Source organism: Pavona decussata, unplaced genomic scaffold (genome assembly GCF_977016875.1).
Source record: "Pavona decussata unplaced genomic scaffold, jaPavDecu1.1 SCAFFOLD_178, whole genome shotgun sequence".
Lineage (NCBI taxonomy): Eukaryota > Metazoa > Cnidaria > Anthozoa > Scleractinia > Agariciidae > Pavona > Pavona decussata.
In genome coordinates, this window is record NW_028145588.1 from 547223 (window position 1) to 571914 (window position 24692).

Here is a 24692-nt window from a genome sequence, read left to right on the forward strand (position 1 = left end):
CTTGGAAAAACTGAAGGTGACATCAGATGCATTCCAAACAATGAGGAAAAATACATTTCATTCACAAAAAAGATAGTTGTTGGTTGTTACATCGACAAAGAAGGAAAAGAACATGAAATCAAACACGACATCAGATTCGTTGACAGCTTCAAATTCATGGCATCTTCTCTTGATGCATTAGTCAAGAATCTGGAAAGAGACAAAAAGATTGAAACAAAAAAAAGTCTCCTAAAAGAAAAAATCAGGGAAAGAGGAAAAACCCTTAAGGAAGAAAAACTGACTCCAAAAGAAAAAGAAGAACTTGGAGAAAAACTTGATCTTCTTTCAAAAAAGGGAGTTTATCCTTATGACTTCATGGACAACATCAAAAAATTTCAAGAAACAAAACTTCCCCCAAAAGAAAAATTTTATTCAAAACTCAACGATGAGAATATCACAGATGAAGATTATCAACATGCACAAAACGTTTGGAAAACTTTCAACTGCAAAAACATGGGAGATTATCACGATCTTTATCTCAAAACAGATGTTTTGTTGCTTTGTGATGTTTTCGAGGAATTCAGGAATGTTTGCCTTGAAAACTATGAGCTTGATCCAGCATGGTATTTCACTTCTCCAGGTCTTGCATGGGATGCATCTTTGAAGAAAACACAAGTCAAACTCGAACTTTTGACTGACATTGACATGCTTCAAATGATTGAAAAAGGCACAAGAGGAGGTGTTTCAATGATTTCAAACAGATTTGGAAAAGCAAACAACAAATATATGGGAAAAGATTTCAACCCAGAAAAACCTTCAACATTTATCCCTTATCTTGACGCAAACAATCTTTATGGCTGGGCAATGTGCGAACCTCTTCCTGTCGGTGAATTTTCATGGGTTGATGAAAAAGAATTTGAAAACTGGCAAAATTTTCCTTGCATTCTTGAAGTTGATTTGGAATATTCACAAAAACTTCATGACATTCACAACGATTTTCCACTGGCTCCTGATAGAATTGTTGTGAATGGAGCGGAAAAATTGTTGTCAACTTTGAATAACAAAGAAAAATATGTGATTCATCACAGAAATCTCAAGCAATATCTCCAAATGGGTCTCAAACTGAAAAAGATTCACAGAATCATCAAATTCAAAGAAGAACCTTGGTTGAAATCTTATATTGAACTCAACACAAAGCTCAGAGCAAACGGAAAGAATGATTTCCAAAAAGATTTTTTTAAACTCATGAACAATTCTGTTTTCGGAAAAACCATGGAAAACATCAGGAAAAGAGTTGACATCAAATTGGTCAACAACAGAAATAGTGCATTGCGATTCGCAGCAAAACCAAACTTTGAAAGTTGCACAATATTTGATGAAAATCTTATTGCAATTCACATGAAAAGAGTGAAACTTCTTTTCGACAAACCAATTTATTGTGGAATGTCGATTCTTGACGTCTCAAAAACTCTCATCTTTGACTTTCATTATGATTACATCAAACCTAAATATCAAGAAAAAGCAAAACTGCTTTTCACTGACACTGATTCTCTTTGCTATGAGATCGAAACAGAAGACTTTTTCAAAGACATTTCAAATGATGTTCATGAAAAGTTTGACACATCAAATTTTGAAAAAAACCATCCATCAAACATTCCAACTGGATTAAACAAAAAAGTCATTGGAATGATGAAAGACGAAGCTGGAGGAAAAATCATCGAAGAGTTTGTTGGACTCAGGGCAAAACTTTATTCTGTGAAAATGCATGAAGGAAAGGAAGAAAAAAAGTGCAAAGGAATCAAAAAATCAGTCATCAAAAAAACAATCACACATCAAGATTACAAAGATTGTCTCATTTCAGGAAAAAAACAAATGAGATCAATGAATATCATCAGATCACATAAACACGAAATTTTCACAGAAACAGTCCACAAGATTGCTCTTTCTGCAAATGATGACAAGAGAATCATCAGAGAGGATGGAATTCACACGTTTGCACATGGGCATTATAAAATAACAAAATGAATCCAGAAAACATTCCATTCAATGCTTTGATTGTTGGTCCAACAAATTCAGGAAAAACAACTTTTATTGTGAATCTTCTCAAAGAAACATTCAATAAAAAATTTGATTTCATTTTCCTCCTTTGTCCAACCTTCGTCAACAACAAAACCTGGGATAATTTTGCTGAGAATGACAAAGATTTTTTCATTATCATCCCAGAACACCATCAAATCAATGACTGGCTTAAAATAATCTCTTTTGCTTTCGAAGGAACAAACACATTGATCATTCTCGATGATTGCGCTTCATCAAAAGACGTGAAAAAAAGGACAAATGAACTTGTGAAACTTGCTTTTTCTGCAAGACATTCAGGAATCAGCGTTTGGGTTCTCACTCAACAAATGTCAAGCATAGCAAAACCTTTCAGAGAGAACATTGCTTCTTTGATTCTTTTTTTCACTCCATCAGCAAAAGACATGAAAACAGTCTTCGAAGAATTCGCAGGAGATTTGACAAAAGATGAAAAGGAAAAATACATGAAAGAGTTGAAAGAAGTCAAATTTTCTCATCTTGATTTTTCCCTCAGACATCCTTTTGAAATTTCTTTGAACTGAAAAAAATTTTTATTTGATTTAAAATGGAAATCCAAGAACAAGAATCAATGAAAGAAGTCTTTTCGCTTCTTGAAACTGAACCCCAACCCATTGAAACAGATCACAGAGAAAATCTTGCCATTTTGGCAGCAAGTGGCCAATGCAAGGAAATGATTGGAGTTGATCTCACACAAGATCAAATCAAAAGACTTTCAAAGAAAGATGTTGAAAAATATTTCAAAAGATACGAAGCTTCTTTGTCTTCGAAAACTTGTGGTGCAATTGATGAAACATTTTTGCAAGCCAGTGCAAAAGCACTTTGTTTTTTTCTTCCTCTTGACCAAGAAAAGTTTTTGAGTGGATTGAAAAATGATTTCATTGTGAACAGAGAACTCAATTTGATTGCTGAAAGTCTTTATTTGAAATACGGAAAATACATGGCTGCTGCGAGTGCAAGTCTTTTCGCAGCAAACAGTTTGAAACTTGAAGAAGCGAACAAAGTGAGCGCGCGGAGCGAAGGAGCGAAGAGAAGCGAAGAACCTGTGAAAGATCCTGTGAAAGAAATTGAAGAAGAACTTGAAAAAGAACTTGAAAAGAACCTGTGAAAGAAATTGAAGAAGAACTTGATAAGAACCTGAGAAATAACTTGAAAAAAATTCAAAAAAAAAAAAATCAAAAAAAATTTTTTTTTTATTTTTAAATAAAATGGAAAGTCTTCAATCATTATCAGCCAGAGTTCTTGCAAAAAATGATTTCAACGAAAATTTTTTTCACAAAAAGCTCATGTGTCACTGGGAAATAAGAAATTCAAAAAAACAAGAAATTTTCGATCAATTCAGTGTTTATGAAAATTTATGTTTGGAAATTGAAAAAATCCTTGATAACACTTATGAAATTTCCGAAAAATATTATAGTTTTATTAATTCAGCAACAAATGGACAATATAATGATTTGTTTTATGAAATTGAAGAAATTTTAGAACCAAATTATGAAAAAAATTATCAAGATCCTGATGAAATCAGAGAATTTTTAAATGAGTCAATTGAAATTCTTGATTGGATAATAGAAAACGAAAAATCAATTCAAAAAAAAGTTCAAGAAAAAGAATCGAAGGAAAAAAAAATTGAAGAAATAATTTTGAAATTTGAGGAAGTTCACGATGATTATCAAGATTTTGATGAAGATGAAGATGGATACGACAAAAATATTGCAGCAAAAGAATCGATTGAAATTGAAGAAATTGAAATAATCAAAGATTCATTGGGTGATTATATTGGAAAAGATTATTTGGATGGAATTGAAATGATAAAAGAAGTTTTGGGAAAAAAATTGTTTTTTATTTGATTTTTCCAAAAAAACTGATTTCATTTGGAAACCAAATGAAATTAATCTTCAAGATCAAAAAATGACTCAATCTCTTCATCGTTTAAAAAATCATTAATCAAAAATTCATTTACTTTGACTTGCTTTGCATAGAGGTTGAGAAGCCCACCGTTCTTTGAAAATGATGATTTCTCTGTTTTCATTGAAACATTTGCTTTGATCCATTCTTTTGTTGAACTCATCAAAAAATGGAGTATTTTTGTTCATCGAAATTCCAATACCACCAAAACAAGTAACATTTTCTTTGCCAGCCAAACGATGGATCCGATCAAAAATCTCGTAATCGACAGGTTTCAGACAAAGTTGCAGCCTTTGACCATATTTTGTGATGACAAAATCACCCTTGAGTTTTTGGAGAAGATCTTTGCCATCGTATTGAATTTTTTCGAAATTGTTGCCTTTGTAACTTGATGGTATCAATTTGAATTTTTCAGGTTCAAGAGTCATATTTTAAATAAAAAAATAAAAAAAATTATTTCATTATTATTTGCATTGATTTTAACAAAAGAAAAGGAGAAACGGAATAACCAATAAACTTGTGAAAGAAAGGAGTTTTTTTTCTCATTTTTAACAAGTTCTTTAACATCCTTCAAGATATCCTTTTTCAACCTCATCTCGTGTTTGAGTCTGTCATTGAAGACTTGCATGAGTTTTGTTTTTGTTTCACCCGTTTGGTTTCGAAAGAAATGAAATGTTGACTCATGATTTTCTTGAAGATTGTCTTTTTCAAGATATTGCTGATGTTTTTGTCTGTTTTCTTCTGATTCATTTTTGAAATATTCCAAAAGCACTTCAAGTTCTTCTTTGTTTAATTTTTCCATTTTAAATGAAATGACAAGAAATTGAAAAATCATTTAAAATGGAGACTCAAGAAGTTAAAGAACCTGAAAAAATTAAAGAACCTCAAACAAGTTCTGAAAAGAAAGAAAAACCTGATTCTGAACAAATCACAACAACAACAAAACAAACAGTTCCAAAAAATCCAGGAAGAATTGCGGCTGGAAAAAAACTTGCTTAACACAACAAAAAAGCACGTGAAGCAAAGAAAAAAGCAAAAGAAGTCACTCTAAGCGACACTCAAGAACAAAAAGAAAACCCTATATCAACTGAAAATGAAAGCGAACAAAGAAGCTCATTTTCACTCACTCAAGTGCTTTCTGTTGCCAGCATTATTGTTTCGATTGCTGGATTGTATTACAAGAGGGAAGAATTGAAACATCTTTTCAAAAATAAAAGCAAAGTGGGAAGCGAACGGAGTGAGCGTGAGCGAAGCGAAAAAGCACAAAAAGAGTTGATTGATCATATGACGCCGCAGGCGTCGATGCGAAACACCATGGTAGAAGTTGAGAGGCAAAATATTGAAAGAAAAAAATCTCCAAAATTAAAACAAATGGATTAATTTGTTTTCTGAAATAAAATGTCAGACAATAAACTCGTGAAAACAATGACTGATGCTGCAACAATCACTGGATTGGCTGCAGGATTTGGATGGATTGCAAAGAAAGTAATCAAAGAACCCATGACTTCTGATCCTTCCTCAAATCTCATGAATTATGTGAAATTCACTGTCATCATTGCTGCCTCATTAGGAACAAAAGATTATCTTGAAAAACAAAAAATATTGCCAAGTTAAAATGGCAAGCAGCGCAATCATGATTGGAGGAGCAATAATCAATGCAACCGCCTTTGTTGGTGGATCATATCTCGCAAAATTTATTTCTGGAGATTCAGAATCAGCCTCACTCGAGGAAAAAAAGAGACACAACCTGGCAGTTGAAAAATATCAAAAAGAACTCGAAAAATATGAAGAAAATCGAGCAAAACTGAATGATTGGATTCAAACAAATGACAGAATAAAAGATGAAGCAAAACAAAATTTCACAAACACTGATTATGCTTTAAAACTTTATAACAAGGTTCATCAACAAAAAATTGAGCATCTCAAGGAACCTCAATTTTCAGACTTTTACAAACCAAGCGAATCTCAAAAACAGGGAGAGTTGATCTTTGTTGGAACATCAGCTTTGGCTCTTGGATTTGCAGCAAGTCATTTCCTTTAAAATGACAAAAAATTGTCAAAAATTTATTATTCCCCAAAAGGATATTGGAAAGGCTTTCAAGCAGCGAAAAAACTTTCTCAAGAAGCCAATGTTCCAGAAGATGAAGCGAAACTTTGGTTGATGAAACAAGCAATCTGGCAAATCTATCTGCCTGTTCCAAAAAACATCCAAAGACCAACATTTGATGTTGAATTTCCCAATGCAGTTCATCAAGCTGATCTTCTCTTTCTTCCTCATGAAAAAACTCCCAAGAGGGAGAAAAATCTTCAAATATGTCTTGACTGTTGTTGATGTTGCAAGCAGATTCAAAGCCGCTGAACCTCTCACTTCAAAAGATTCCTCTGAAGTTTCAAAGGCTTTTCAGAAAATTTACAAAGGACCTTTGAAATGGCCAAAAATTCTTCAAGTTGATCCAGGAAGAGAATTCATGGGTGATGTCACAAAGGAAATGTCAAAACATGAAACAAGAATCAGAAGAGGAAATCCAAATGTTCACCGTGATCAAGGAATTGTTGAGAGATTCAATCGAACTTTGGGTGAAAGACTTTTCAGTTTTCAATATTCCCAAGAAATGAACTTTAAATCTGGTGAAAGATCCACAGAATGGGTGAAAAGGCTTCCAGAAGTTGTGAAAGCATTGAACAATGAAACAACTCGACTGACAGGAAAGAAACCAATTGACGCAATCAAAGAGAATGTGGTTGATTCAAAGAAACCAAATTATTCAAGACCTGTTGGAAAAAATGAAAAGAGACTCGATTCTTCAGTGAATGTGAGGTTTCTTTTTGCTCCTGGTGAACTTGAAGGAGGTCAAAGAAGAGCAACTGATCCGAATTGGTCTCTGAAAGTTTTTTCAATTGACAGAGCAATTGTGAATGAAAAAGAACCGGTTCTTTATTATTTGAAAGATGGTCCAAAAAGAGGATTCGTCAGAGAAGAGTTAATGATTGTTCCTCCTGGAACTGAATTGCCTCCGGTTTGAAAGCGAGCGGAGCAAAAAATTTCTTTTTGATTGATCAAAAAGAAATTAATATGTCACACTCTCAAGCTCTTTGTTCAAAACGTTGAATTGCGCATCAGCCAAGATGAAGATGTGGCATTTGACATTTCCTGAACCACTTGCTTTTCTTTTGATTGACAAATAAACACCATCTTTTGTGTTAACCAATCTCATTCCACTTCCATGAAGATCATTGTCTTTCATGCTTCTGAGATCGATGAACAATGCAAACTTGTCTCCAGCAAAGAATTCAGTTGCGTTCATTGACGAGTTTTCCTTTCCAAATCTTCTGAAAACTTCGTCAAACATGTCTCTCGTTTTCATTCCTTGACTGAAAATCTTGTTTGGAACTCCATTCACGTCAACTTTCACCTCTGTGATGTCAGGATTGAATGTTTTTTCTGAATCTCTTGCACCTGCAGTGTAAGGTTCGAAGAAAAGGAGGAGGATTCCCTTCATTGATCTTCTCGGAACATTGATTGACTCGTTGATAATTGAGTCTGTTCCCTTTGCAAATGTGATTGTTTTGTGATGAGTGACATCCTCAAACATGAAACGATCTCCGTTGAGAAGATTTGAATTGACTTCATCTGAAAGCTTTTTGCTTTGAATAACCCCATATTCAAGCTGAATGTTTGTCAATTCATATGCAAGTTTTGTTGCGTCAGATCCCTTCACAACACCGCTTGCAGGGGCAAGGGTCAATTCAAAAACCAGTTCATCAGACAAGGCTCTTGGATAAAAAACTCCATGATCTTTCAAAATTTCGTGATCAAGTCTGATTCTGTATTTGCTTTTGAAGATATCATTGAGCTTGTTTTCCTTCACGACTGAAGAAGTTGGTTTGTCTCCAGCATTGGATCTGATTTTTGAGAGAGCCTCAGATTGAATTCCCTCACTCAACATGTTTTCTCGTTCGTGTTTTGTCAAAAAAGATCTTCCCATAGCTTGAAAAGATCCCAACCGTCTGTGTCAACGAGAATTTCTCCAGCAAACTTGATTTTCAATCTGGAAACCAATGCTCTTGAAACATTGTTCACCAGAAAATTATTTGCATGACCACTGACACCCAAATCAAAAATCAACGCGAGTGAATCTGGAACCAAGACTGTTCCCTCATGAAGCTTTGGGACTGGAATCCTGAGTGTTTCAGCTGGGGAAGCTTTGTTTGGATTGAATGTGACTCTGTGAACAGTTCTGTCTGCCTTGAGAGCGTTTGATGTTTTTTTCTCAAAATTCGGATTGATTTTTTCACTGACTTCCATTTTAATATATTATTTTTAAAATGGCAGAATACATTCCTTTAGAAGATCTTGATCCTGATGAAGAAGATAAAAATGAAGATAAAGATGATGATGATGATGAAGATTCTGATCAAGAAATAAACAATACCAGTGAAAGTACTCCAAAGACAATAATGAACAGAGATTATGGAAAAGAAGGAGCAAGACCAAAAACTGCAGAAACATCTTTCATTGAAGGTGAAACTCAAGGTCGACAAACGTGGGGAGAAGCGCAATCCCTCACAAAAGATGCATGGGATGATCTCAGTTGAAGCTTCGTTTTTCAAAGATAAGATAGAAGTCAGGATGAAAAAAAGTGGGAAAAAATTCTACCCATTAATGACCAAAGAGCAAACAACAGGAAAAGAAAGATTAAACCCACAATTGCCAAAAGAAATATTATCTGCTTTGGGAACTGATGCTGAATCTTTGATCGCTAAAGATAATTCTGAAATAAGAGAAAACCGGCAGAGACTGAGAGAAGCAGAAAAACAATTGAAAAAAGCAGAAAAGAATGCTGAAGAACTCCACAAAAATGCTCAGGAAATCAGAGATTATAGAAACAAACTCGAAAAAATGCAAGCAAAAATTGATGCACTGGAAGAAGAACATGGTTCGAGTCTTGAAAATCAAACAGAATTGCAAAGACTGAAGCAAATGAAAAAGAATTTGCAAAAAGATTTTGAAAATGCAAAAAAAGAAAATTTGGATTTGCAGAAACAAGTGAAAGCGAAAGAAAAAGAACAAGCAAAGGTTGACAAACTCAAATCTGATCTTGCAAAAAAACAAAAAGAAAGAAACACTCTTGAAGAAAGGCTCAACACGACAAAAACCATCGATGAACTGAATGAAAGAGAGGCTGAACTAAAAAAACAAATTGAAAATGATAAAGTAATCCTAGAAGATGAAAACACTTCTTCCCAACTGAGAGCAGAAGTTGAGGCAAGAGTTGCAGAAAATGAAGAGGAGCTTGCCAGGCTGGGAACACAAATTGAAGAAATAGAAAGAGAAATACCTCTTCGAGAGAAAATCAAAAACATTTTCAAAAAATATGGATTCACAGTTTTTGCTGTTTTCCTTGCTGTTGGCACAACAATCGGTGTGATTGTGAATGCGCTCTCAAAAGGACTCAAATCTGTTGCCAAAGGAGTTGGAAATGCTTTGAAAGATCTTGGAAAAAAGCTTGGTCAACTTCTTCCTGGATTGATTGGTTCAACCGTCAGTTTCATCTTCAAAACTGCAGGACAAGTTGTTGGATTCCTTGGAAAAAACGCTTGGCTGTTGATTCTTGCTGTTGCAGTTTTCATGGTTGAAAAGATTCAAAAGAAAGCGAGCGGAGCGAGCGCGCGATAGCGAGTTAAAAATTGAGTTTAATCCATTGGATTGGACTCAACGAAAAATCCGATAAATGGCAAATGCTCCGAGTGATGCCGCAATGATGACTCCAGATTTCAAAGTTTCGTGACGCGAATCGTCGACTCCTCCGGAGTCTTGATTTGATTCTCCTTTTTCTTGGTTTTCACTCGCTTCCTGATTTTTTTTTTGTTTTTTGGTTTTCATTTTCTTGATTTGAAGAATGCGAAGTTGATCTGTTGTTTTTTGATTGTCCTCCATCCATATTATTGGTTCCAACTTTTTTCAAGTCAACATTGACATCAGAGTTGACTCCGAGTTTCATGTTTCCAGTTGCTTTTTTCAGATTGTTGTTGTATTTGACTGTGCTTTGAGTGTTAATGACAAAATTTGAAGGCATCAACCATGTTCCTGGTGAGATTGCAAGATCAAGCCTGACTTTTGCCTCATCAATCGCAAGTTGAAATCTTTGGATGCTTTTTGACAAGTCAGGCTGTCTGATTGCATCTTCCATGAGGACGAGAAATTCTCTTTGAGCTTCCTTTGCGCCTCCAAATTCACCAAGGATTGATGATCTGACGTTGACTTGTGCTCCAAGAATGCAATAAACAAATGCTTCAATTGATTGATTGAGTCTTGCCATTCCTGCTTGAGAAAGTCCGTTGAGAGGTCCGTTTGGCATGAAAAATTCAAACTGTTTGTCAGCTCCTTGATCATTTCTGATGAAATCAATTCTGTTTCCTTTTGCGTCAGTTCCGCCTTCATCGGAGAATCTTTGACTTGATGGGTTTTGAAGGGTTGCTGGAGGATAAGTCCAATGCTTTTGTGCAAAGTCTCCTTCTCCTGGATAAAAGATGTTCACATATCCAAGTCCAAAATTTTGACCAAAGGTGAATCTGAAATCTGCGTTTGGCGAGATTTGAAATTCTGCACAGATTCTCTTGTATGAAGGAATGTCGTATTTGTTTTCAGTTTGACTGAATGTGGGATCACCTGGGAGAGCAGATTCACTTTGAATTCCTCCCATTTCGAAGAGAATCCTTCTTGTTGTGAAATAAATGTGAAAAAGAAGAAAGGATTTTATTTGAGGTGGGAGTGAATTGACGAGATTTCTTGAGATACCAGATGCTGTTGTTGCGCACCAAAAGGCAAAGTTGAGTTGTTGCGGCCAATGGTCCATGTTTGGTTGATTCAGCCATTTTCTTGATTCTTTTGCTGTTTTGTGGGTGATCTTTGTTTTCGTGAAAATTTCTCGGAATTTTGTTGTGAAGCTTTCATTTGGTTTGACAAAAATTTTGATTGGCTGGTTGAGGATTTCCCCAAAATATTCGGGGATTTTGTCTGAAAATGGAACAGCTGGAACTGGATTTGAAGGATTTGAATTGAGAATTAGCTCGATTGGAAAGCCTCCAAATCCAAGAGCTTTCTTCATTTCAACAGACCAATCTTTGGGGTTGGGTGAAACAATTTGCCAATGTTGACCGGGAACAATAACCAAATTTATTTGAGCTGTTGCGTGTGTTTTGTCGGTCATATCCACTTGTGCAACGAATTTGCTGAGGTCAGCGTTGGGAAATTTGGCTTTGAAGTTTCGCCAAGCTTTTTCTTCTGCTTGTTCGGAAAGTCTTTTTGCTTCTTTTGGGTGGGAATCTATCCATTTAACAAGTTTTCCATTTTTTATGTTTTGAAAATAAAATGGTTGTTTTATCTTTCTTATTAAATTCAAATGATGAAACAATTTGGCTTGATGAGCCAATCGAAAATTTTGAGTTCATCAGGTTGAATAGTTGCTCTTTGTATAATTCTTGGCACAATTTAAAAAAGAGAGGAGAAATCACCGTGATTGATGATAAAGACGTTCATGATGTCAATAGAATTTATCCTGGATTTTACGATATTCAATTAATTGGAAAAGAAATAAAGACTATTCTTGAAAAAGAAAACATAAAAGTAATTTTTCGTGGTGAAAAGGGTTTAATTGAGATTAAAAATCCTGGCAAAAAAGTTATTTTTGATCGTGAACTGTCTTTTCTTCTTGGCCTCAGTCAGAACAACCAACGGCACACTCTGAAAAAAGGAGATACCATCATCAATCGTTTGGTTTCATTCAATAACTTCCTCATCAGCTGCGATCTCGTGGATAAAAACAATAATTTTTTCAATGGAAAACCTTCAACTGTTTTGGCGTGTTTTGACATGATAGGAGAAGCTTACGAAAGAGAATTGTACTATTCAAAAATTATTCCGTTTCGAAAAATAGCAGGTGGAAAAAAAGTTATCAATTCTTTGCGGATCACAGTGACAGAAGAAAATGGTGAGGTCATCGATTTTAATGGGCTTCCGTTGAGATTTGAATTTGAAATTATTTGAGATCTTTTAATAAAATATGAGTGAACAAAATATTATTCCAAGTGCGCCACAACTTTATCCTTCTCTCGAAGCGACGTTGCGCAATTCAGATTGAAAAAGATTTGTGATTGTCAAAAACAACTCGAAGACGAAATTTCTCATTACAAACGAGTCAGCAAAAAATACAAGAGAGCAAAATCAGTCGCTTCGAAAATAACATCCGTTTCAGTTTTTTTGACAACCGTGTTGGCATCAAGCAGTGTTGGAACTTCATTGAGTGGAATCGGGATTGCCGTCGGAGTTCCTTTAAGTTTAACTGCATTAATTACGACACTCGTTTCATCGGCTTCAATGGCCGGAAGTCAAAATTTTGAGAATAAAGTGCGAAAACATGAAAAAACTATTTCTCTCGCTGAATCGTCGCATTTGTCAATGAGTCGATTGATTTCAAAAGCATTGAAGGATGGATTCATTTCTGATGGTGAGTTTGACTCGATTTTGCGAGAGATTGAAAAATATTTTTCGATGAAAGAGCGTCTTCGAAATAAACAAAGGAAGGATTCAACAGTCAAAAGCGGACCGACGAAGGCAGTTGATGTTGATGCCTTGAAAGAGGAAATTAAAAAAATATCAAAAAAAACTCGGATCGCTTCTCGACGTAGCGAGTTAAGAGTTGAATTTGAGAAGAGATCGGGCGGTTTTTCGTTGTTTATTTCAAGAGATAAAACAATTCTGTGAAATAATTTCACTTTATCGGAAATTATTATGCAACTGAGGCTTTCCCGTTTAGAACTTCCAGTTTGTCAAAATGAAGGTGGTTGCCATGGACATTGGACTTTGGTGCTATTTTCGAAAATGACCTAACTGTCACATGACTTTTTTCAGCCAATAATAAATCATACACGTGTATGATATAAATCATACACGTAAGTGATTCTTGCCAAACTAAAAAAGTATGGACAACGCACAGATGCTCCAAGACGTTCATCAAAGCTTTTCAAATCTTGGTGAGAAATATCCCAGAATTAAATCTAATCTGGAAAAATGCTTCAAAGACATTAAAGAAAAATGCGGCGTGGAGAAATCAAGCCCAAATGAAGAGAAAAAAGAACATATCAAGAATCTTTTAATGAAGTTCATGGACACGTCACATTTGTGGATGAGTTACGAAGGCTTAATGGAAGAAATACCAAAGACCCAAGAACAACTAGTACAAGTTTTGAAAAAACTGTCCAAAGCGATTTTATCGCATAAAAAGAAAAATTCATGGTTTGCTTCAAGACAAGGACAATTGCTTAAAGATGGAAAAATATACCTTTCAAAGAAGATGTTCAAAGATACACAGGAGGCGACGGGATTTACAACTCGTTATTGTAATTTTTTAATTTCGCTTTATAAACTCTTTGAAGAATATCCCAGACTTGGTTACTGTGGAGTTTCAATACGTACTTTTATGTTAAACATGAAAATAATCAGAGAAATATGCCAAGAAGATGACACATTTTGGAAAAACATTTCTTAAATTGTCATATTGGGAAACGGTGTTTCCCGACATCAAACACGCATATTAATAAGATTAGTTAAATTTGCATTTTGGGAAACGGCGTTTCCCGACAAGCATATTAATAAGATTAGTGAAATTTGCATTTTGGGAAACGGCGTTTCCCGACACATATTTTTGGATTTTGTAATGACAAAGAAACAGCGGCCATAAATGTCCGCCGTTGTCAATAAAACATTGTACCATTTTTTATTAATAAAGTGGGAAAGTCCCAAACGATAAGATCATCAACTTCCTGTTAAAAAATTTTCGCGTGCAAATCTGAACAAACTGTCAATCTTAAGTTGCTTCGTGTGACAAACATTGTTTCTTCATTGGTTTAAAAAATAAAAACCTGTAAAAAAATTTAAAAAATATTTATTTAAAATGGAAAACGATTTTCTCGATTTGAAACTGAAATTGATATTTTCAGAGACTGTCTCTGAAAATACCGCTCGCGTTAAAGCCGAGGGAAAGTCCCTTTGATTTTTTTCTCATTAACCGGCCTCCGCGTAAGCAGATGAAAAGTCCCTTTGAATTTTTTTGGAATTTTTTTCATGACCTTGGGATTTTTATTTTTTTCGTGACCTTGAGATTTTTAAGACACCCCAAGGCTAGTTTTTTTTTTTTGTCCCAGTTCTCTCTTTTATCAACTACTGAAAATGTATCCTGTATTTGACGAAGAGGCGGTTTTGATCTCAGTCTGCATTTTAAACCTAGTCTACATTTTATATTCAGTCTGCAGTCTGCATTTTATAAGTGACCGGACCGTCTTTACTATATGGGGGACACCCAATCTATAAACAGGAATACCATGACTTTAATATGGCGGCTGGTGTCAATGAACAGTCCAAATCAAGAAATTCCGATGAAAAAACTTAGCAAACATCCAGGTAGCCAATATTACTTGGATCTTACCTTAGGGATGTACATCAGAACCGGCACAGCAACGGATGCAGCTACCATTGCCAATCCTTGCCTCGATAAAGCTTGCCTACAGAAGTCTGAGGAAAACGTGAACCGAAGCCGAACGGTGGCACGTTGTAAAAAAAAATAATAATAATAACACACAGCTTTGGCTTCTCTGACGATGTGAAGCGAAAACCTTTCAAATCGGAACAAGGAAAGTACAAAATTCTTCTCTTTGTCCCACAAAATCATTAGTTCATTGATTTCGTTTGCGCATGATCAATACCTACCCAGGTCCTCCCGGTCACAACGGCGAGCGCGAAACCAACCTCGTTCTCAGGGCCTTTTCCCTAAATTAGAGATTTTCAACATTGAAATTATTCTCGCCATTTGCTTTTGTCATAGGAAAGCACAAGTTGCAAAAGAGAAAGTGCATTGAATTAACTCTTCTCTCGTCTAAATTCCGGAATTTTACCTCAGAATGGAGTCGTGACTAATGGTCCACTGTTACTGTACAGGTATGTGCCTTTCTTTCCAAGATCACAGAAAACGAGCAGTAAATAACATAAGTCGAAGAGCCGCAAACATAAGTAGCTAACAAGGAGGCTGGAATTCGCAATCCAGATGACTGGAATCTGGAATACAGAACCTCTAGGGGATTTCGCTACATCAGGCAAATTCCGTATTAGTGCTGATTGAAATAACCGCCTTACTCACGGAAAAAAAAAAGTTAGTTCCCCCGTTACCTGAATAATTTTTTCCCAGTGTATAGCTTTCACGAACAGCAAAATGCTTCCCAAAGTCCTTTTTTATAATGGGTAAGTGCTCTTTGAACTTGATCTATCTTATGACACTAGTCGCAGTTTGGCCTCACCTTTGACGTGTGTCAAACGTTTAAAGTCAGATTTTTTTTTGTCACATTTGATTTCACCTTCAGACAGATATTAAAAGTGTGTGAAGCCATCACAAATTTGACAACACGCCTAAAGTGAACGGGTAAAAAAAATACCATATTAAATTATATTAGACCTCAGCTTTGAAAGTATCAAAGTATTTCACTCCACCTTTGAAGAAAAGTAGCTCTATATATTGTATAAAATTTGACTTCACCTTTGATTCGCGACAAAGGTGACATTAAATTCACTTCACCTTTAATCGGTACCTGAGGTGAAGTAAATCCAACTTTTCGCAAGAACACACAAAGCAGACTTGAAAGACTATGCATCTTGCGATTGAGCAAAAAAAAAAATATACAAAAATATCTTCCTGTCCAATCAGGAGCCAGTATTATCCTGGCCTTTAAGGAGACTCTACCAGAGATCCTTCCTTCTGTTAGCCAAAGATTTTTCCTGCCCATTCGCCCATCTCCAATTTGTCCTCGTCCGGCACTGCTGCGAGGTGGGGGGAGGGGGAGGGAGGAATTCTTGCCGCGACGACTTAGAAGCTCAGTAACAACTCTTTTTGTAATATTTCAGGGGCGGATCCAGGATTTCAAAAGGGGGGGGGGGGGGGGGGGGGTGGATGGCAGACCATATTTATTGAGGGGTGGTAGAGAAAATGCCCTGACTAAAAAAATAAACAAGAAGCTCAAATTCAACTCGACAACAGAGAACATTATAAACCTCTCCAAACTCCCATGACGGTGGAAACGTTCACGAGCTTGTCGCACAATTGCATCAAAATAACTTCATTGATGACCTGACAAAGAAATGGTTTTCTCAAACGCGAGATCCGCCAAGAATACCAATATTTTACACCCTTACTAAGATCCACAAACCAAATCCGGTCGGAAGACCGATAATTTCGGGCTGTGAAGGCCCCACAGAAAGATTATCATCTTTTATGGACAAATTACTTCAGCCCATCGCACAAAAACAGAAATCGTATCTAAAAGATAGAACGGATTTCGTAAACGTCATAGAAAAGACAAAGGTCTCTCAAGATACTATCTTAGTATCAATGGATGTAACAAGCTTGTATACAAATATACCACAGGAGGAGGGTATTACAACAGTATGCACAGCATACGAGGCATTCCACAACAATAAACCTCCTATACCGTCACACTACCTCAAAGAAATGCTTAAACTTATCCTTCAGGAAAATTCATTCCAATTTGTTGGAAAAAATTACCTTCAGACCCATGGAACTGCAATGGGTACAAAAATGGCCGTTGCATTTGCAAACATCTTTATGGCCGATATTGAAACAAAAATGATAAGTCAAAGCAAAACAAAACCAATAGAATGGAAACGTTTTATTGATGACATTTTCTCACTGTGGGATAGTGACGAAAAGGAAATTAACCTGTTCATTGAACAAGCTAACAAATTCCATCCTACTATTAAATTTACGGCCGAAATTTCAGAGAATGAGACTAGCTTTCTCGACACAATAATTTTTAAAGGAGAACGTTTCAGAAATGAATCGATCCTTGACATCCGTACAGATTACAAGCCTACTGAAACCTTTCAGTATACACATTTTACCTCGAGCCATCCCTTGGGTGTTAAAAGAGGTTTTATTAAAGGCGAAGCACTCAGACTACTGAGAACAAATTCTTCTGAAACAACGTTCGAAAAAAGTATCTGCAAATTTAAATCGCGCCTCATAGCGCGCGGATACCCCCACAAGATGATACAGACAACGTTATCAGAAGTCAACTTCGCCGGAAGACAGTCGGCTCTACAGCAAAAGAAATTAACTCGTAAACAAATCTTGCCTTTTGTTACAACGTACCACCCATCGGTGCGTAACCTTAAAAATATATTGATGCAAAACTGGAAGTTCATACAAAATCAGCCTTTGCTGAGAAACATATTCAAAAATCCGCCAATTATATCCTACAAGAGAGGACAATCTCTTAAGGACATGCTCGTTAGGGCAAAAATATAAAGGCAGCGTTCATAAAAATGTACACCACATAACGCAGTGAGCCGTGAAGGCCTGTCATTTCTATTATTATCACTGATGAGCCAATCAGAATCTTACTTCGCCTCACTAGCTAGGCGTTGTCAAATGGCTTCCTTGCGAACTTTTGCGCGAAAAGTGGCGGCAGACGACGAAACGTGGCGTAACAACAACCAGACATGAACGAGAGCTAATTTTTCTTTCTTTCTTTCTTTTCTATTTCAAATAAAGTGACATTTCGAATTTTTTTTTACTGAAAAATGGGGGGGGGGGGGGGGTGGATATCCACCCTATCCACCCCCCCCCCCCCCTGTATCCGCCCCTGTATTTAAGCATTTGAACAATTTATCTGGGAAATTTCATTTGGTCCTTTATTGTTTATTGCCTTTGATGTTACCATGGCAATCAATTTAAGAAAAAACCCACTATAATTGAAAATTAGGACAAATTACTTTTCTTATCGTAACTTTTATGTTTTTAGTTCATGTTACTGTTCCTTTATTGGTTTTGATTACTTTCTTGATTACTTGATTTGTCGAGATTCTCTCCGCCGAAAAATAAGAGAATCTCGACAGCTGGAAATACGTCTGCGTTCGCAGGCTAACTCAATCGAACCCAATCGTTCGATTGAGTTCGACTTAGTTCGATAAATGAAACGTTCGATTTGGCTCGAGTAGTTTCATCGATAGTTTCCCGTTTGGTTGTAGAGAAGTCTCTGTTTCAATTGAGCCAAGGGTAATTTTCACCGCTTGGCCTGTGACAGCAATGGTTGACTCTGGCTGAGATGTGCTTGAACTTTTCTTGGAAGTAGAATTGTTAACTTGTTAGTGGCACAAATCAGTCATGTCCAACACACACCACTTGTTCGAGTCTTTAAAGTTAAGATTACGCTGGTACGAGTCGTACGAATGGTGCAAGTGGTGAGTGTGATAAATGTCATGATCAGCCATAACAAGATTTCTACATCTGCCATGGCATAAGAGCTCATTCTCAAACTTATTAACAATTCATGAGGTGAAAACAAAGAAATCACTGCTGTGAAGGAGATTTAGAAAAAGTGATCTTAATTATCACAGAATTTGGTGAACTTTTGGTTTGAATTTCTCCAAGAATTATTAATAGTTTAATAAGTTATACCAAACTCTCGAAAGAGTGTCTCATCCGATTTCAATTCACCTTGAACTTGGTTCAATAATTAACTGGCTGCTCGTACGGTTTTTCCAACCTACTTCGCGGTGTTTAATCGGATTTTTCCTCGTGTTAGATATATTACATCAAACTGAATTTAACATTAATCGATCTCTTGTTATAAACGAAAGCCAAATTTATTATGTGGAATTATTATATACCATTGTGATATTTTTCATCCCACATTCCCATTTCCTCCATCTACCATCCACGCTTTGCCCAAAAATATGATTAGTGGTCATTAGAAGAGAAAAGGTGCGCTTACAGGGGAAATAAACTATTTGTTGGCATCCGCTCATTGATAGCATTATAAATGCCCTTAGTTTATAACAATTTAGTGCTGTGCGCGTTGTAGAAAGCCACACAGATATGTCATCTCAAGAGCAGAATCTTCCTGCAGTCGGATTCTCACTGCCCGATTCCAAATCCGGCATCGTTTGTTTACCATAAAAAAAATAGATAAAAGATACATAAAAGAAGAGGAAAAAGATGTAATTAATAATAAAAGTTCAAAATTCTATAAAATAAAGAATTCCATTATGCAGAGATATTAAGATCATACAATCGAATTATACTAATGACGGCTAAACCAGTGTCCATGAAAAGCCCTAAGTATAAAAGCATATAGACACGTATTTCAGATATCCGCACTAGCGACATTTATTTCACAGTCTAATGATTGCTCTATATTGCTACGAAACGGCGTTCGCGAACCTCTGACGCATGCATGTACCGATCTTAAGAGTTCAAACGAGGTCTGTGTCCTTAGCCAAGTGATTACAACATGATAAGGCTCGGTGTCTTTCTGAGCTATCTTGTCTGAGAGATGCTTTAAGAACCGCTGACACTCGTTTCCCATTCCGCCATTGGTTCCAAACACTAAAGGCGTAAACGAAGCCATTTCTACATCTAACACCCGCTGCTGGTACTTGCGCTTCTTTTCTTCTTCTTGCTCTTTGAACACTTCCGATGTTGGCTTGCTCTTGTAACATTTGAAGTTGACGTGCGTAACTCTAACATCAAAATATGCCGTAACTCCTCTTGCCCAGAAACCTCCCGCTTTGATGTCCAACCTTGCCTCAGAACTTGTAACAGCGCTCCTAAAACTAAATCGCACGTTGTCCAGGGGTTGAAGGCGTGGTTCGATTTCGACATTATTACAAATCTTGTCGATGAATGTCGTTAACAAGTTTCGTACACCGGAATGTCCTTGCGCTACAAACCCCCCTTTTTACAAGAGAGGACGTGACTAACGGTGAATTCATCCCCACATATGCAATGACTTGGTAAATCGACTAAGGGCAAGTCATAACGCAAGCGTAGCGAGTCTCTGAACTCTTGCTTGTTGAGGGCTAAACCTTTCTCTGCGAGTGGCATCAAATTCAGCCAAGAACTTGCGCCCTTGTCCCTCGATTGGTTAACCAGACGCAGCAGGCCTGGGGAGAGGCTTGAATCAATGCTATCCATTTTCTCTTTGGCACTTGCCGGCTCTTAAGTGATTGTTGGTGCCTCTTTAGCTCCTCCGTAGATCTTTCTCCTGGCACCATGATGGAACTCTGTGAAGTAATAGAATCTACGTGCGCGGTGGTTATTAGTCTCGAGGCAGCAAACTGTTGCGGTGCCTCGGATTTCAGATCAGAAATGCCTAGACCCCCTTGACCCGTTGCTAAGGTCGCAAGTCTGTACACCTCGTTAGGGAGAGGCTCTGATTGACCGAACAAAGTGGAGAGTAGTAAATCTTCAATCACTTCCTGGATTGGATCGACATAAACTTCAAACGAGTCAATTGTGCGCATGAAGTAGTTAAACTTCGACTTGTAGCCTTTTGTGAAAGCAATATACGCCGCATGGGCTGGCTCGTCGCTATTTCAGAGAGACGTTCGATTTCCTCTTTCCATGCACGAACCTTCTCCTTGCAATACTGATCTTTGTATTCTTGCGACGCAATACCTGCCCCAAGATGGCGCTGACCTTCAGTCGTTATGTTGACCCATTTTTGAGTCGGAAATGCGCTGGAAGGATAGGTATTCATCTCTACTTTGATTCTATGAAGAAATTGGGACACTAGGGATGATTTCAACGGATTTATTCCGTTTCACGCTTCGGGTATGGCTGAAATAGAGTTCGGCCTTTCGTTACACTTAACAATGGAAACCCGAATGACGCCGTGAACTCGCCGAAATCGCTTCGAACCGGCTTGAAAAGCTGGTTAATGACAAAAAATACAAGAAGAAACAGGGTAAGTTGACTTTATTGACAAAAAACTGTTATTTTCTACCATTTTACACAAGTCCGTTGTATTCCCATATAAATCTTTATAATTCAACGGTTCTCTGATATTGAGCTTGGGCTGACTGTGGCTTACAATGCTTACAATGCTACCCCTATTACAATTTATTCTCCTGACTTAAATATATATTTTAGAGAGGTAGACAACACAAAAGATCACAGACACAATGCAGATACTTCAATTAGAAAATGACAGTACAGAATTTGAATGAGCCATACACATATTTTCTCCGCGTAGTATCACAACAAAAGTTATTATAATAATGGTTCCCATCTTTTCCTAAAATCGTGAAGCTTCTTATTTCTCAAGACAATGAACCCTTTACTCTCCTTTTTGGCTTCTACTTTGTGTAGAAACAAATCCAATTTTGGGATTGTTTTGTTTCTTCTACACTCCCATATACATAGTTTACCTAAAATTATCAGATAATTTAGTAGGTCATTTCTATTTAAAATGCCAACTATAACATCTTTTAAAGATAGGCTTAAATTTTTACTCCGAAAATTATACCGCCAATTGCAAAATCTGTTCCAAAAAGCGCGCGCATAGGAGCAGTCATAAAAGAGATGGTACTTTGTAAATTGCGCAGAAAGAACACTTCTCTATCTCAATTAACCCAATTTTAAATAATTTGGTATTTGTAAACAAGATGTTATTTAGTAATTTATACTGAAAAGACCAAACAAAAGTTTCACCTGCTGCGTTATAGGGAATCGAAAACATCTCCTGAAACGGGTCTGAAATTTCCAAATCGGCTGACAAAGTTTTGAATCTATTCGGGTATTTAGCTTTATTAGCAATCAGCAGTGAGTAAAACTGTTTAGATTTAGCTGAGTGCGCATCGAATTCCGTATTATTATATTTGAAAGCCATAGGATCAAATTCCACCGGTGGGTAAGAGGAAAGCCTATCCTTAGGCACAGACAACCGTAAGGCAGACCATGTCAAAACGTTATAATCAAGCCCCTCATTCTTTAGGCATTCAAAAGAGCGTACATTATCCAAACTAAATAATAGATCATTTAAATAAAGAATTTCACATTCTGCATATTTTTTATAAAAAATAGATTTTTTATCAATTCTTATCTCTTTATTTTTCCATTTTACATAAAGAGCATAATTAATATCAGAGAAAGCATTTCTAAAATCTGCCCACCAGTCAAGTAGCTCCTGATAAAAACCGTTTAAACTTAAATTGAGATCTCTTACATCAAAATTGAATTTTAAGAGCAGAGTTCCTCCATATTTTTTAAAATTAAACGTAAAATACGAACTTCCATGGACTTACCCGCGCATCAAGAACCCGTGAAATCCAGGACTCACAGCCTTATTGCTTTAATTTGGGTTTCATGATCCGTAAGATTCAGGCCACCGTTCTTCAGCGAGTTAATGGCTGAGAGTCTGGTCACTTTATCTGGACCTTTCCACAAAAAATTATATACCATCCTCTCCATCTGTTTAATAATTTCTTGTGGGGTTTCCAATATTGTAGAAACATATAAAAGCTTTGGTATAGGGAAAGATTTTATAATGGTCACTTTGCCAAACAAGGATAAACCCCTCGTTTTTTGAATGTCACTTAATCTTTCTTGAAAGTTTTGTTTTATGACCTCTCCTTGGTCACACGAGAAGTAAATTCCTAGCGTTTTAACTCCAGTACACCACTCAAGGCCCAGAGGTTGCTCTGATGAATTATTATTTGCCCCAATCCACATCGGTTTAGTTTTTGAAACATTCATTTTTAAACCAGAGCATTTTTCAAAATTGTTCAAGATTTGCATGAAGATTTCTACAGAAGAGGTGTTCGCCAGAGTAACAGTCATATCATCAGCATATAAGAGTTAACGTTTTTTAATTTCGTCATTATCGATTGTTATACCTTCAACGAGGGTCTATTATAGTGTGGCGGTTTGGCGGCTTAAGCCAATTTTGAGCGCCGGTTTGCGGTTTCATTCACATTCATCTGGCGGTTTACGGTTAAGAAACTATCGTGCAGTTGCGAGAAATCATAAATTTAGCTCGCGGTTTTCAGTTTTTGCGTGTTTTTGTGGCGGTTATTCAAACAGAGTTAAGAGAATGCGTGTACCTTAGTGCCAACCGTTTTTCTATGGCATGGAAAAATGAAATACAACTTTTATTTTTGTTTTCCGTTTTCCTACAATATTGAAAAACGGAATTCAAAGTTCTATTTCCGTTTTTCGTTTTTTTACGACTTTGGAAAACGAAATTCCAATTTCCATTTCCGTTTTTTTCGACTTTGGAAAACGGAATTCCAATTTCCACTTCCGTTTTTCGTATTTTGTTTTCCTACGACATTGGAAAACGGAATTCGAACTTTCATTTTTGTATTTCGTTTTTCTATAGCATTAAAACGGGTTTGAATTTTCTTTTTCGTTTTCGTATGGGACAGGAAAACGAAAATCGAATTTTCGCTTTTCATTTTTTAAGAATGAGACTCCAAACAAAAGTGAAACTGACGTTCACCTGTAAATAATAAAAGAAAAAAACAACAACAACAACAACAACAACAACAACGACAACAACCAATTACGATACAACAGCTTTAGGGCTGTCACTAAGATTTCAAGTTGCTGGATAAATACAACAAGTAGGCGGGGAATCAAACAGCAAGGAATTTCTTTTGGTTATATTTTTCTTCTATTTTCTTATGAAAATAGCTGGGGGCGACGTTCTTAGTAACCGGGGGAAATCCCCGGCCCCCGCCTCTTAATGACAGCCCTGCAGCTTCCCGCTCAATGTTTTCTACAGCAGTTGATAGTTCTTGGGCTAGCTTCGATCGCGCTCGTGTTCACTTTTATAGTCTTAATACTTTAATACTAGCAATGGCAGAGGGGGATTATTTGATATTTTTCACCGGCGAAGGAGAACTAAGAGTCGAAAGAACACTAAAAAAATTACAAGTGACTACAGAACAGTTGGCTCAAATGTTTGGGGTAAGTCATAAGGCAGAAGCTTTAACTTTAGGGAGGTTAAGCAACGACGACGGCGATGGCAGCGACAACGCCGCAAAACAATAGGTTAAATGAGCAAAAACAATCGCTCTGCACGTGCGTCTTACATTTTGGTACATTTCTTTGCCGTCCTCTGCAATACTATAACGTGAAATGACCACATTTAAGGTTTTGTAGAGAACGTGAACGTACGACGGTGAATTTTTTTATTTTCTGGACTTTCTTAACTTGTACGCCACTCCTACCAATTTGATTCCTGGATAGTTCACCATTTTTGTAAAAGTTGAGCGAGATGAAATAATCGCGAAGTAGCACAAAATAATGAAATAAAGGCATATTTTCAGGTGACATTTTCGTTGCCGTTGTAGCCTGTGAACAGGCTACGGTTGGGGATAGGACGAAAACTGTGCTAGGGGAAACTGTGCCGAGAGGGGTTCACTCGGCTTGCATCGCTCGCGGCCTTTTCCTTCGCCTTTTCCTCTTCGCCCTGTCCGGCTACGGGAGCCTGTTCACAGGCTATTGCCGTTGCCGTCGTCGTTGCTTAAGCTCCCTACGGTTAAAGCTTCTGCGTTATGACCTACCCCAATCATTTGTGCCAACCTTTCTTTAGTCACTTGTGATTTTTTGATTCTTCTTTCGACTCTTTGTTCTCCCTCACCGGTGAAAAATATCAAATAATCCTCCTCTGCCATTGCTAGTATTAAAGTATTAAGACTTATATTAAATATAAAAGTGAACACGAACGCGATCAAAGCTAGCCCAAGAACTATCAACTGCTAAAGAAAACATTGGGCGGGAAGCTGTTGTATCGTGATTGGTTGTTGTTGTTGTTGTTGTTGTTGCCGGGTGAACGTCAGTTTCACTTCCGATTGGAGTCTC

General features: G+C 36.8%; 2 protein-coding genes across 2 annotated transcripts in view; one reads left to right on the forward strand and one right to left on the reverse strand.

Annotated features, from left to right (window-relative positions):
• The window catches only part of LOC146463384 (uncharacterized), a 432669-nt gene that overhangs the window by 64069 nt on the left and 343908 nt on the right, over positions 1 to 24692 (reverse strand). The window lies entirely within an intron of this gene.
• LOC146463386 (uncharacterized) lies at positions 16376 to 17503 on the forward strand. The gene has a single exon (XM_085084488.1). The coding sequence runs from the start codon at positions 16413 to 16415 to the stop codon at positions 17346 to 17348; it is 936 nt and encodes a 311-aa protein (XP_084940614.1). The 5' UTR covers positions 16376 to 16412; the 3' UTR covers positions 17349 to 17503.

Bases quoted from the DNA above. Each gene is read 5' to 3' on its own strand.
- LOC146463386 (XM_085084488.1), top strand. From the start codon at position 16,413: ATGGATGTAACAAGCTTGTATACAAATATACCACAGGAGGAGGGTATT.